The sequence below is a fragment of the Liolophura sinensis genome, chromosome 1 (genome assembly GCF_032854445.1).
Source record: "Liolophura sinensis isolate JHLJ2023 chromosome 1, CUHK_Ljap_v2, whole genome shotgun sequence".
Taxonomy (NCBI): domain Eukaryota; kingdom Metazoa; phylum Mollusca; class Polyplacophora; order Chitonida; family Chitonidae; genus Liolophura; species Liolophura sinensis.
In genome coordinates, this window is record NC_088295.1 from 93,317,581 (window position 1) to 93,332,229 (window position 14,649).

A 14,649-nucleotide genomic window follows, 5' to 3' on the forward strand; every position below is an offset into this window, starting at 1 on the left:
TCAAACTGAGTTTTAACCACATTTGCTGATCATACTTTACCTTCTGTGTTCTGTTCGGGTATTAGTTAATCTGCCTATATCGTTCACGAGACCTGCAGTACCCACCCTCAACTTGACTGGTTGCTTTCTGAATTTGATTTATTTATTTATTTTGCGGTCGCTGTGAGTTCAAGTCCAGCTCATGCTGGCTTCCTCTCCGGCCGTACGTGGGAAGATCTAACAGCAACCTGCCGATGGTCGTGGGTTTCCCCCGGGCTCTGCCCGGTTTCCACCCACCATAATGCTGACCGCCGTCGTGTAAGTGAAATATTCTTGAGTACGGCGTAAAACACCAATCAAATAAATAAAACATTACGCTGCGCTAGCGCGCTAACCAACTGATCCACGGAAGCCCCCTTTCTGAATTTGGAAAGGTCCCTGTAGGTATATTTCCTATTCCATAGATGTGTTGTATTGCTGGTATATTTCGTATCTAGTGCTACTGTATAGTTGTTGTGACCAGTTCTGTTTATAAGTGTCCGTGAAACTTTTAATAAAATAATAAAAAGATTTAATAGAAATAAAAATACATACATATTGTCAACACTGTAGTTCACACGGGCATACCCAAGGCCAAGACCATTTAACACTTGTTTAACACTGCTTGCCAAGTAATGTAACATAATGCAGTGAGGTACATGTAGCGCTATACAGTGAGGGTAACACCATGCAGTGAGGTAACGCCGTACAGTGAGGTAACACCATACAGTGAGGTAACACCGTACAGTGAGGCCAAGACCATTTAACACTTGTTTAACACTGCTTGCCAAGTAATGTAACATAATGCAGTGAGGTACATGTAGCGCTATACAGTGAGGTAACACCGTGCAGTGAGGTAACGCCGTACAGTGAGGTAACACCATACAGTGAGGTAATACCGTACAGTGAGGCCAAGACCATTTAACACTTGTTTAACACTGCTTGCCAAGTAATGTAACATAATGCAGTGAGGTACATGTAGCGCTATACAGTGAGGGTAACACCATGCAGTGAGGTAACGCCGTACAGTGAGGTAACACCATACAGTGAGGTAACACCGTACAGTGAGGCCAAGACCATTTAACACTTGTTTAACACTGCTTGCCAAGTAATGTAACATAATGCAGTGAGGTACATGTAGCGCTATACAGTGAGGTAACACCGTGCAGTGAGGTAACGCCGTACAGTGAGGTAACACCATACAGTGAGGTAATACCGTACAGTGAGGCCAAGACCATTTAACACTTGTTTAACACTGCTTGCCAAGTAATGTAACATAATGCAGTGAAGTACATGTAGCGCTATACAGTGAGGGTAACACCATGCAGTGAGGTAACGCCGTACAGTGAGGTAACACCATACAGTGAGGTAACACCGTACAGTGAGGCCAAGACCATTTAACACTTGTTTAACACTGCTTGCCAAGTAATGTAACATAATGCAGTGAGGTACATGTAGCGCTATACAGTGAGGTAACACCGTGCAGTGAGGTAACGCCGTACAGTGAGGTAACACCATACAGTGAGGTAATACCGTACAGTGAGGCCAAGACCATTTAACACTTGTTTAACACTGCTTGCCAAGTAATGTAACATAATGCAGTGAGGTACATGTAGCACTATACAGTGAGGTAACATCATGCAGTGGGGTAACACTGTACAGTGAGGTAACACAATACAGTGAGATAACACCATACAGTGAGGTAACACCATACAGTGAGGTAACACCGTACAGTGAGGCCAAGACCATTTAATGCTTGTTGAACACTGCTTGCTAAGAAATGTAACACCATGCAGGAAGGTACATGTACCACTATTCAGTGAGGTAACACCATGCAGTGAGGTAACGCCGCACAGTGGGTTAACACCATACAGTGAGATAACACCATACAGTGGGGCAACATCGTACAGTGAGGTACATGAAATAACAGACAGTGAGGTAACAACACACACCACGATACAACCAGGTAACGATGTCCAGTGAGGTACATTTAATACCAGACAGTGAAGTAACAACATACAGGAGGTGAAGTAAAACCAGGTAACACAATATAGTGAAATAACACCACACAGCAAGGCAACACGGGGAAGTGAGATTACAACACAGAGTGAGGTAACGTCATGCAGTAAGGTAACACCATACAATCAGGCAATGGGTTAAGTGGCGTAACCCCATGTAACATCCCACTGTGAAGTAACAACATACAGGAGGTAACATAATACAGTCAGGTATCACCTACAGTCAGGTATCACCATACAGTCAGGTAACACTACATAGTCAGGTAACACTATACAATCAGGTGTCACCATATAGTCACCTTATAGTGAAGTAACACCATACAATCAGGTATCTCCATACAATCAAGTAACACCATACAATCAGGTAACACGATACAATTAGGTAACATCATACATTAAGGTACCAGCATACAATAAGGTAACACTATATAGTCAGGTATCACCAGTTATTCCGGTAACACCTTACAGTTAGGTATCACCATACAACAAAGTATCACCATACGGTCAAATAACACCATACAATCAGGTATAACCATACAGTCAAGTATCACAATACATTCAGGTGTAACCATACAGTCCGGTATCACCATATAATCAGGTATCACCATAAAATCAATTATCACTATGCAATCAGGTATAACTATACAGTCAAGCATCACCATACATTCAGTCAGGTAACACAATACAGTTAGGTAACACGATACCGTCAGATATTAATATACAGTCAGGTAACACTAAACAGTCAGGCAACACCATATAATCGGGTATCACCATACGGCCAGGTATCACATTGCATTCAGGCATCACTATACACGCAGGTAACACCATACGGTTAGGTATCACCATGCAATCAAGAATCACCATACAGTTAAGTAGTACTCTACAATCAGGTATCACTATACAATCAGGTATCACTATAAAATCAGGTATCACTATACAGTTAGGTAACACAATAGAGTAAGGTAACACGATACAGTTAAGATTCACTATACAATCAGGAATCACCACAGAATCAAGTAGGCCTATCACCATGCTGTCACCATCAACATACTGTTAGGTAATACCATAAAATGAGTTATTACCACAGAATGAAGTAAGACCATACAATCAGGTATCACCAATTAGTTAGGCAACACCATACAGCCAAGTACCATAGAGTGATGTAACATCATACAGTCAGGTATCACCATTCAATCGGGTATCGCCATAAAATCAAGTAACACTATACAGTCGGGTATCACCATACAGTTGGGTAACACCATACAGTCAGGTATCACCATATAGTTAGGTAACACCATACAGTCAGGTAACACAGTACAGTCAGGTATCACCATACAGTCAGATATCATCATACATTCAGATACCACCACACAATTAAGCATCGCAATATAGCCTGGTAACACCATACAGTTAGGAATCACCATACAATCACGTATCACTATACAGTCAGGTAACACCATACAGTCAGGTAACGCCATTCAGTCAGGTAACGCCATACATTCAGGTAACGCCATTCAGTCAGGTAACACCATGCAGCCAGGTAATACTTTTTAGTCAGGTATTCACAATACAATCAGGTATCACCATACAGTCAGGTAACACCATACAGTCAGGTAACACCATACAATCAGGTACTCCCAAACAGTCAGGTAACACTATGCAGTGAGGTAACGCCGTACACATAGTACCAGACAGTGAAGTTACGACATACGAGATGTAACAACATACATTGAGGTAACACCATACAGTCAGGTAACTGCATAAAGTTACACCATTACGTGTGGCAACATTACACAGTAAAGTAACAACATACATTAGGGTAACACCGAACAGTGAAAGAAGGTTTAAACAATGCCATTTTAATGCCTTAAAAAAATAATAAAAAAAAACAAAAGAAAGAACAAAAAAACAAACAAACAAAAAACAACAACAACAACAACAAGAGAATGAAAAGACAATGCATGGAAAAAGTATGGAATGAAATGAGGGATTAGTGAAGGTAAGGTCGATGCGGCTATTTACACATTGAGTTTTAATGTGTTGGCCATTTTTGTTGACAGGAGGGAACATTTTCAACAGATCTGAGTGGTTATGTTATTCATCCCTCTCGGAGGCATGGTACAGACACGGTACTTCATCACGAAGTTCATCGTGTGGACGACACGTCACACTTTCACCAGCCCAACACTTTACCCGGTGAGATGTTTCAGTTCGTAATAACACTGAACTATGTTTAATGTAAAACACAACTGTATACCGGTACATGTATTTTCACGTGTTTGACAGAGTTAATCATCGTGAAAGTTTCGGTGCCGTTTCTTCATGATAACTGTTGAAAGAACCATTGAGCTGTCATTTTCTGTCATGCATGTAATCTTTTCTCAATATGTCTTCACGCTTTCTAATGTACACAGCCAGTGCTATATTTCTCAGTATGCCTTCACGTTTTCTTGTGTACACAGTCAGTCATAGAGATTCCAGATCGAAGGTGCCAAACTCTGCACGAAAGCGACGAGCTGCCACTTTGTATAACATAGAATTGTTCCTAGCTGTCGACAGTCTTGTATATGACTTGTGAGTATCTCGTATGTTTAAAGGTAATCTCCAGCAACACGCAATGACCTAGGAGACTCTCACCAATGCAGTCGCTGTGAGTTAAAAGTCCAGCTCTATGCGAGTAGCCATAGACCGCAAATTACTGTTCCCTTGACTCTTTCTGGGACAGAGGTTAAAGGAGTCAGGGAGTTCAAATTTCTTGGTTTTATGTTTAACGAAAGGCTAAATCGGACGTCACACATAGACTGTATTCCTAAAGAGGTCTCAAGGAATCTAGGTATATTCAAAAACAAAAAACACTTTTTATCCTTCTTATTCTTATTCTTTGATCTACCCTTATTTTTCATACGGGAATTTTTTGTGGGCAAACACTCACTTGCAACCTCTGCAAATATTGCAAAATCGCGTTATTCGAAATGTTTACTCACCGCCCCACTTGTTTACTGACCGTCCCACATGTGTACTGACCGCGCCACATGTTCACTGACCGCCCAGATGTTTACTGACCGACCCACTTGTTCACTGACCGTGCCACATCTTTACTGACCGTCCCATATGTGTATTGACTGCCCCACTTGTTTACTGGCCTTCACCCAAGTGTAATGACGGTTCCACATATTTACCAGCTGTCCCATATGTTTATTGACCGCCCCACATGTTTACTAACCGCCCCAAATGTTTACTGACCGCCCCAGGTTTACTGACCGCCCCACATGTTTACTGACCGCCCAACATGTTTACTAACCGTCCCACATTTTTAATAAACCATCCCACATTTACTGACCTCCCCATACGTTTGCCGACAATCCCACATAATTACCGACCATCCCACATGCCTATCGACCACCACCCACCATCCCAGACGTTTACACGCAGTCCTACATGGTTTCTGTTAGATTTTACATTAGATTTACAATTACATTGTTACATGAGTACCACCAACGTGTGCTGTACGTATGTTACATGGGTGCCCCCAACGTGTGCTGTATGTATATGACATGGGTACCATCAAAATGTGCAGTATGTATATGACATGGGTACCATCAACGTGTGCTGTATGTATATGACATGGGAACCATCAACGTGTGCTGTACGTATGACATGGATACCAACAACGTGTGCTGTATGTATGTGGCATGGGTACCCCCATCATGTGCTGCATGTATGTGACATGGGTTTGCTTAGTATATATGACATGATTTCATGTAACCTTTGCTTTGGATGGTTGAAATGGTTCTCATAAGGTGTGTTCTGCCTATCTTTGTTGTGTCACATGGTTTTCTGCTTGTGTGACATGATTTCCTTAAATATGTAACATTATTACCTCCAACGTCTGCCTAACCTGAGCATGGTTTTCCCCCGGGCTCCTCCCGATTTCCTCCCACCATAACGCTGGCCGCCGTCGTATAAGTCAAATGGTCACCATATGAGCATGATGTAAAACAACTATCAAATAAAATAAATAAATAAACCTCCAACGTGGGCTCTGGGTATGGGACATGTTTTCACTCAACGTTTACTCTGGTTATGTGACTTGTTTTCACCTAGCGATCACTCCGGTTGTGTGAAATGTTTTCACTCAGCGCTTGCTCTGGTTATGGGACATGTTTTCACCCAGCGATCACTCCGGTTATGTGAAATGTTTTGACCCAGCGCTTGCTCTGGTTATGGGACTTGTTTTCACCTAGCAATTACTCCGGTTGTGTGAAATGTTTTCACCCAGCGCTTGCTCTGGTTATGGGACATGTTTTCACCTAGCGATCACTCCGGTTATGTGAAATGTTTTCACCCAGCGCTTGCTCTGGTTATGGGACATGTTTTCACCCAGCGCTTGCTCTGGTTATGGGACTTGTTTTCACCTAGCGATCACTCCGGTTATGTGAAATGTTTTCACCCAGCGCTTGCTCTGGTTATGGGACATGTTTTCACCTAGCGATCACTCCGGTTATGTGAAATGTTTTCACCCAGCGCTTGCTCTGGTTATGGGACATGTTTTCACCCAGCGCTTGCTCTGGTTATGGGACTTGTTTTCACCTAGCGATCACTCCGGTTATGTGAAATGTTTTCACCCAGCGCTTGCTCTGGTTATGGGACATGTTTTCACCCAGCGCTTGCTCTGGTTATGGGACTTGTTTTCACCTAGCGATCACTCCGGTTATGTGAAATGTTTCCACCCAGCGCTTGCTCTGGTTATGGGACATGTTTTCACCCAGCGCTTGCTCTGGTTATGGGACTTGTTTTCACCTAGCAATTACTCCAGTTGTGTGAAATGTAACTAGTAAATTTACACCAGGTTCTATTGAATAAAGTAACATGGTTGCACAGGATGTTTAACCGACATAGTTTCCAACAGAATAACTTTCCGCGTATAACACATGTTTCCAGGAAGATGTTTGCTACCCCGGTGTGTGCTCACGGCCGTTTTATAATTGTACCGGATAAGTTATTTACCTATAGCAAATTTGAATGTAATACCTGGACAGACATGATATCGATTTACAGTTCTCTGTTGATGGAGCAAACATTACAATCCAGATAGTCACTTACATGCATGTATTATCTTTCTGCCTGTCATTTGAATGCCAAATTCACGATTTTTAGCTGGTACAGTAGAACGAACATCGCTGACCCGGTGGCAAGGAAGGATGCGGCGTTAGATTCCATCCAGCAATACTACGCCTTTGTTCTCAATGGGGTACGTCTTTAGATCTACCACCTTGTTTATTATATACTGTTAGTCTAACGAAAAAGCTCACTGTTTTAAATATCATCTTAAACATCATGTTCCTCAGCACAAAGCTCAAAATCAGTAAAATATTATTTTAAAATCGATTTTCATCAGCATCAGCATGAAGTTCAAAATCGGTAAAATTATTAAAATTCCTGGCATAATTAGCAGGAGAATGTTAATAATTACAGAATACGATTCCGTAAGTGAGCAAGTCGCAAGACCGCACAGTCACGCTGCCAACAATTAAAGTTTGCTACCTTTTGCGCATAAATCAAGTTATAGTGGATGTAACTGAGAGATAAAAGAGATATAATCGTAGAATGGTCATGATGGTCGCCCGAGCTAACGTTGTCAGAAGAAAACAGAAACCAGTCGGTTTAAAACTGCCTGAAATATAACCAGTCCAAAAGGTCAAAGGAAAGGAAGAGAAAGGAATTCAAGCATCACACCTATATTCTTATACAGATCGATCTGCGTTACAAAAGCATCATGGACCCCAGTATGCAGTTTAGCGTTCAATTTGCTGGCATCTTTATCTCAACGGTAAGTGCATATAATTTACTGAGGCAGTAACATCATTTTTGGTTAACAATTTGGATATTATCATTGGCATATAAATGGTCACATTTTGTTCTAAATGTTGTTACTGGTCATGATAGTTCAGCTGGTAGAGCGTCCGTTTCGTGGGTGGTAGATCCAGGCTCAATCCTGTTCATAACTGGTTCATAACTAGTGTGACTACATGATACCCACATAGGCCTACTGCAAAACAATACATCACCATTTACAGAGTTAATACCCACATAGTATCTCACAATACATCACCATTTACAGAGCTAATACCCACATAGTATCTCACAATACATCACCATTTACAGAGCTAATACCCACATAGTATCTCACAGTACATCATCACCATTTACAGAGCTAATACCCACATAGTTTCTCACAATACATCACCATTTACATAGCAAATACCCACATAGTATCTCAGAATACATCACCATTTACAGAGCTAATACCCACATAGTATCTCACAATAAATCACCATTTATAGAGCTAATACCCAAAGAGTATCTTACAATACATCACCATTTACAGAGCTAATGCCCACATGGTGTCCCAGAATACATCACCATTTACAGACCTAATACCCACATAGTATCTCACAATACATCACCATTTACAGAGCAAATACCCACATAGTATCTCACAATACATCACCATTTACAGAGCTAATACCCACATAGTATCTCACAATACATCACCATTTACAGAGCTAATACCCACATAGTATCTCACAATACATCACCATTTACAGAGATAATACCCACATAGTATCTCACAATACATCACCATTTACAGAGCTAATGCTCACATAGTATCTCACAATACATCACCATTTACAGAGCTAATACCCACTTGGTGTCTCACAATACATCACCATTTACAGAGCTAATGCCCACATAGTATCTCACAATACATCACCATTTACAGAGCTAATACCCACATAGTATCTCACAATACATCACCATTTACAGAGCTAATGCCCACATAGTATCTCACAATACATCACCATTTACAGAGCAAATACACACATGGTGTCTCACAATACATCACCATTTACAGAGCTAATACCCACTTGGTGTCTCCCAATACATCACCATTTACAGAGCTAATACCCACTTGGTGTCTCCCAATACATCACCATTTACAGAGCTAATACCCAAAGAGTATCTCACAATACATCACCATTTACAGAGCTAATGCCCACATAGTATCTCACATTACATCACCATTTACAGAGCAAATACACACATAGCATCTCACAATACATCACCATTTACAGAGCTAATACCCACTTGGTGTCTCCCAATACATCACCATTTACAGAGCTAATACCCACATAGTATCTCACAATACATCACCATTTACAGAGATAATACCCACATAGTATCTCACAATACATCACCATTTACAGAGCTAATACCCACATGGTATCTCACAATACATCACCATTTACACAGCTAATACTCACATAGTATCTCACAATACATCACAATTTACAGAGCTAATACCCACATAGTTTCTCACAATACATCACCATTTACAGAGCTAATACCCACATAGTATCTCACAATACATCACCATTTACAGAGCTAATACCCACATGGTGTCTCAGAATACATCACCATTTACAGAGCTAATACCCACTTGGTGTCTCAGAATACATCACTATCTACAGAGCTAATACCCACATAGTATCTCACAATACATCACCATTTACAGAGCTAATACCCACTTGGTGTCTCAAAATACATCACTATCTACAGAGCCAATACCCACATAGTATCTCACAGTACATCACCATTTACAGAGCAAATACCCACTTGGTGTCTCACAATACATCACCATTTACAGAGCTAATACCCACAGAGTATCTCACAATACATCACCATTTACACAGCAAATACCCACATAGTATCTCACAATACATCACCATTTACAGAGCTAATACCCACATAGTATCTCACAGTACATCACCATTTACAGAGCTAATACCCACATGGTGTCCCAGGATACATCACCATTTACAGATCTAATACCCACATAGTATCTCACAATACATCACCATTTACAGAGCTAATGCCCACATAGTATCTCAGAATACATCACCATTTACAGAGCTAATACCCACTTGGTGTCCCAGAATACATCACCATTTACAGAGCTAATACCCACATAGTATCTCACAATACATTACCATTTACACAGCTAATACTCACATAGTATCTCACAATACATCACAATTTACAGAGCTAATACCCACATAGTTTCTCACAATACATCACCATTTACAGAGCTAATACCCACAGAGTATCTCACAATACATCACCATTTACAGAGCTAATACCCACTTGGTGTCTCCCAATACATCACCATTTACAGAGCTAATACCCACATAGTATGTTACAGTACATCACCATTTACAGAGCTAATACCCACATAGTATCTCACAATACATCACCATTTACAGAGCTAATACCCACATGGTGTCTCAGAATACATCACCATTTACAGAGCTAATACCCACTTGGTGCCTCCCAATACATCACCATTTACAGAGCTAATAGCCACATAGTATCTCACAGTACATCACCATTTACAGAGCTAATACCCACATAGTATCTCAAAATACATCACCATTTACAGAGCTAATACCCACTTGGTGTCTCAGAATACATCACCATTTACAGAGCTAATACCCACTTGGTGTCTCACAATACATTACCATTTACAGAGCTAATACCCACATAGTAGCTCACAATACATCACCATTTACAGATCTCACACCCACATAGTATCTAACAATACATCACCATATACAGAGCTAATAGCCACATGGTGTCTCAAAATACATCACCATTTACAGAGCTAATACTCACATGGTATCTAATAATACCCACATACTGCGTAACAATACAACACTATTTACAAAGCTAATATCAACATAGTCCCAACAATACATGACCATTTACAGAGCTAATACCCACATAGTCTCTAACATTACACCATTTACAGAGCTAATACCCACATGCTGCATAAGAATACACCACTATTTACAGAGCTAATACCCACATAATCCCAACAATACATCACCATTTACAGAGCTAATACCCACATAATCCCAACAATACATCACCATTTACAGAGCTAATACCCACATAGTGCCTAAGTGAAACACCATTTACATAGCGACTGGTTCGGCAACAGTGACTGATTTTAACAATTTTCTGTGGAAATATTTACAAGGAAGCGGGAACATCACCCTGGACTTCTGCTATCGCCACTCCAAACCCGGCCAATCCAGAGAGACCGTTTGTTAACACAGATTCAGCACTTAACACCTTTAGGCAGTGGCGGCGAGATGTCTTCACAGTCCCCACCAGCGACTACTCCATGCTGTTTACCAAGTGAGTAGACACATGTACTAGAAGCAGGATCGTGACGAGAAGTGGTAGATTATCGTGGGGGAGAGTAGCTATAGCTACTTGTAGACGGAAGATGTGACCCTATCGTAACGAGAGTAGGTATAGATATATGTACTTGTGGACGGAGGATGTGGCCCTATTGTGACGAGAGTAGGTATAGATACTTGTGGACGAGGATGTAGGCTAATCGTGACGAGAGTGGGTATAGATACATGTACTTGTGGACAGAGCATGTGGCCCTATCGTGGCAAAAGTAGGTATAGTTACTTGCGGAAAGAGGATGTGGCCCTATCGTGGTAAGAGTAGGTATAGTTACTTGTGGACGGAGAATATGGCCCTATCGTGGCAAGAGTAGGTATAGTTACTTGTGGACGAGGATGTAGGCCTATCGTGACGAGAGTGGGTATAGATACATGTACTTGTGGACAGAGGATGTGGTCCTATCGTTAGGAGAGTAGGTATAGTTACTTGTAGACGGAAGATGTGACCCTATCGTGACGAGAGTAGGTATAGATATATGTACTTGTGGACGGAGGATGTGGCCCTATTGTGACCAGAGTAGGTATAGTTCCTCGTGGACAAGGATGTAGGCCTATCGTGACGAGAGTAAGTATAGATACATATACTTGTGGAAAGAGGATGTGGTTCTATTGTGACGAGAGTAGGTAAAGTTACTTGTGGACGAGGATGTAGGCTAATCGTGACGAGAGTGGGTATAGATACATATACTTGTGGACGGAGGATGTGGTCCTATTGTGACGAGAGTAGGTGTGGTTACTTGTGGACGAGGATGTAGGCTAATCGTGACGAGAGTGGGTATAGATACATATACTTGTGGACGGAGGATGTGGCCCTATTGTGACGAGAGTAGGTATAGTTACTTGTGGACGAGGATGTAGGCTAATCGTGACGAGAGTGGGTATAGATACATATACTTGTGGACGGAGGATGTGGTCCTATCGTGACGAGAGTAGGTGTGGTTACTTGTGGACGAGGATGTAGGCTAATCGTGACGAGAGTGGGTATAGATACATATACTTGTGGACAGAGGATGTGGCCCTATCGTGGCAAGAGTAGGTATAGTTACTTGTGGGCGAGGATGTAGGCTAATCGTGACGAGAGTGGGTATAGATACATATACTTGTGGACAGAGCATGTGGCTCTTTCGTGACGAGAGTAGGTATAGTTACTTGTGGACAAGAATGTGGGCCCATCGTGACGAGAGTAGGTATAGATGCATTTACTCGCGGACGGAGGATATTGCCCTATGGCGACGAGAGTGGGTATATATACATGTACTTCTGGACGGAGCATGTAGTCCTGTCGTGGCAAGAGAAGGTATATTTACTTGTGTGTGTATGAGGAGACACTTTCCTTTTGCACATAGACCAAATCGCGTTAATGATTTCAACCATTTTCTCGGAAGAAAGATATGTCGTCATATACCATTGATATATAGACACATCTTGAAGATATTGCGTCGTTGGCTATATCCAACACCTTCCAGTAGATATTGCGTCGTTGGCTATATCCAACACCTTCCAGTAGATATTGCGTCGTTGGCTATATCCAACACCTTCCAGTAGATATAGGGTCGTTGGCTATATCCCCCAACTTGTACTAACCATGTGCCATGGAAAAGTTATTATTGATGAATGATACAAAGCTGACTATAATCGACATGTGTGTCAGTCAGTCGTACGCTACATCGACTATTATTTAAAAAGACTAAAAAGAATGTTTTAACTGTTTGGAAAACGTACGCCAAAATAGTCATTTCGTTCATGAAGAAAACGAAGAAATAGTCGGTTCTATGTTCTTATATGAAGAGTTTAATTTCGTTTGTGTAAATTTATGTTTCTGAAGTGTACAGACTTTGAATGAAGATATCGCTTATCATTATCTCCCTGTAAATTTTCTTCCAACGAATCACATGTTCACAGTCACATATTATGTGGATGTAAATTACCATCGTTTAATTCAAATATAAATGAGATGTGATGAGACCATTTTCGTGGTGAAGATATCACTTAACATCATTATACACAAAAATTGGGTTGATGAAATCCACATGTTATTTAGCCCATGATGCTTCGCATAAAGGCTGTGCCTAATGTTCTCATTTATTAGGGGCAGTTTCAGACAATATTGGCCGCTGCGTCACTGCTCTCTTTGATCTCAGAATACACCTTAAACATATTTAAATATGGACCGAAAACTTGGCAGGGTATGTAACCTAGACCAGGAAGAGCTACAGACATGATAGAACAGGCCTGCCGAAGAGCCGACAGTGGGGATTTATAAATGTAAAACTCTTCCCAGGTGTAGACAGTGTTTTCAGTTTTGTACAAGTATTTGAAATAGTTTGTAGGTTATACAGCTTTTACATAGCGGTACATATTTAAGTTTCAGGGCGCGTTTGTGTATATTCTGTGATTAAAAATCAAACCATTCAAAAAGAAATGATTTTCCTTTACTTATTGTACGACCATGAACAAGGTTGTGTTTTTAATTTGGAGGATGTGATCTCATGTTTACGATCTGTTGACAGAGCTGACCTATCACGCGGTGGAACTTCGGCGGAAGTGGGTAAGCGTCTTCTGCATACATTAAGAGATCAGACGGTAAAATTCATTGAGTTGTGTAACGTGTTTTAACCAAAACAAACCAAAACCGAAAAATTCTTGATATCCGTTCAGGAGCTTTTTGACCTTTTTTCTCCGACTGTAATTTGCATTTCTTATTGCTAAGTTTTATTTGTTAGAACATTTTTACCTGCTATGTGTCATTTTCAAAATATACTTCGATTTCCTTGCCATATTTAGGTTCATCCTACTTAGGCACAGTGTGCACAGATTTTGGAGTGTCCGTATGTGAAGACTTCTTTGATTTTATCACTATCGTAATAGCTGCCCGAGAATTAGGACGTGGGTAAGTTGAACTGACTTAATGATCTGCTGTGTAAATAAAATGTTATATTCTGTGTCATCATGTCTTTTTAGACTTCACAAACATGGAAATATGGAAGATGTACTGATTCATATGGGTTCAGCGAATGTCTGTACAATGTACATGTCAAATTCATGCACATAACTAAAATGCACATGTAAAATATGTATTTATTTATTGGTAGTTCACGCCGTACTCCAGAATATTTAAATGTCAAATACATACACATAACTACAGTGGCGGATTGACTATCACAATTCAAACTATGCGAGGGCCCAGGGGCCGCCTAGGCCCCGGAAACTCCAGGGTCCTAGACGGCTGGAGCTGCAACCTCGCACTCAAACAGTGACTAAACTTCTATTGCCAAAAGGCAACTTTTATCACA

At 40.9% G+C, this 14,649-nt stretch overlaps 1 protein-coding gene across 1 annotated transcript in view; it reads left to right on the top strand.

Annotated features, from left to right (window-relative positions):
• The window catches only part of LOC135465797 (uncharacterized), a 50,379-nt gene that overhangs the window by 14,349 nt on the left and 21,381 nt on the right, over window positions 1–14,649 (top strand). Inside the window, exons 2-3 of the mRNA XM_064743146.1 lie at window positions 4,097–4,232; window positions 14,141–14,246. Of these exons, the coding sequence (XP_064599216.1) occupies window positions 4,097–4,232; window positions 14,141–14,246 (242 nt within the window). The remainder of the gene's footprint in view (window positions 1–4,096; window positions 4,233–14,140; window positions 14,247–14,649) is intronic.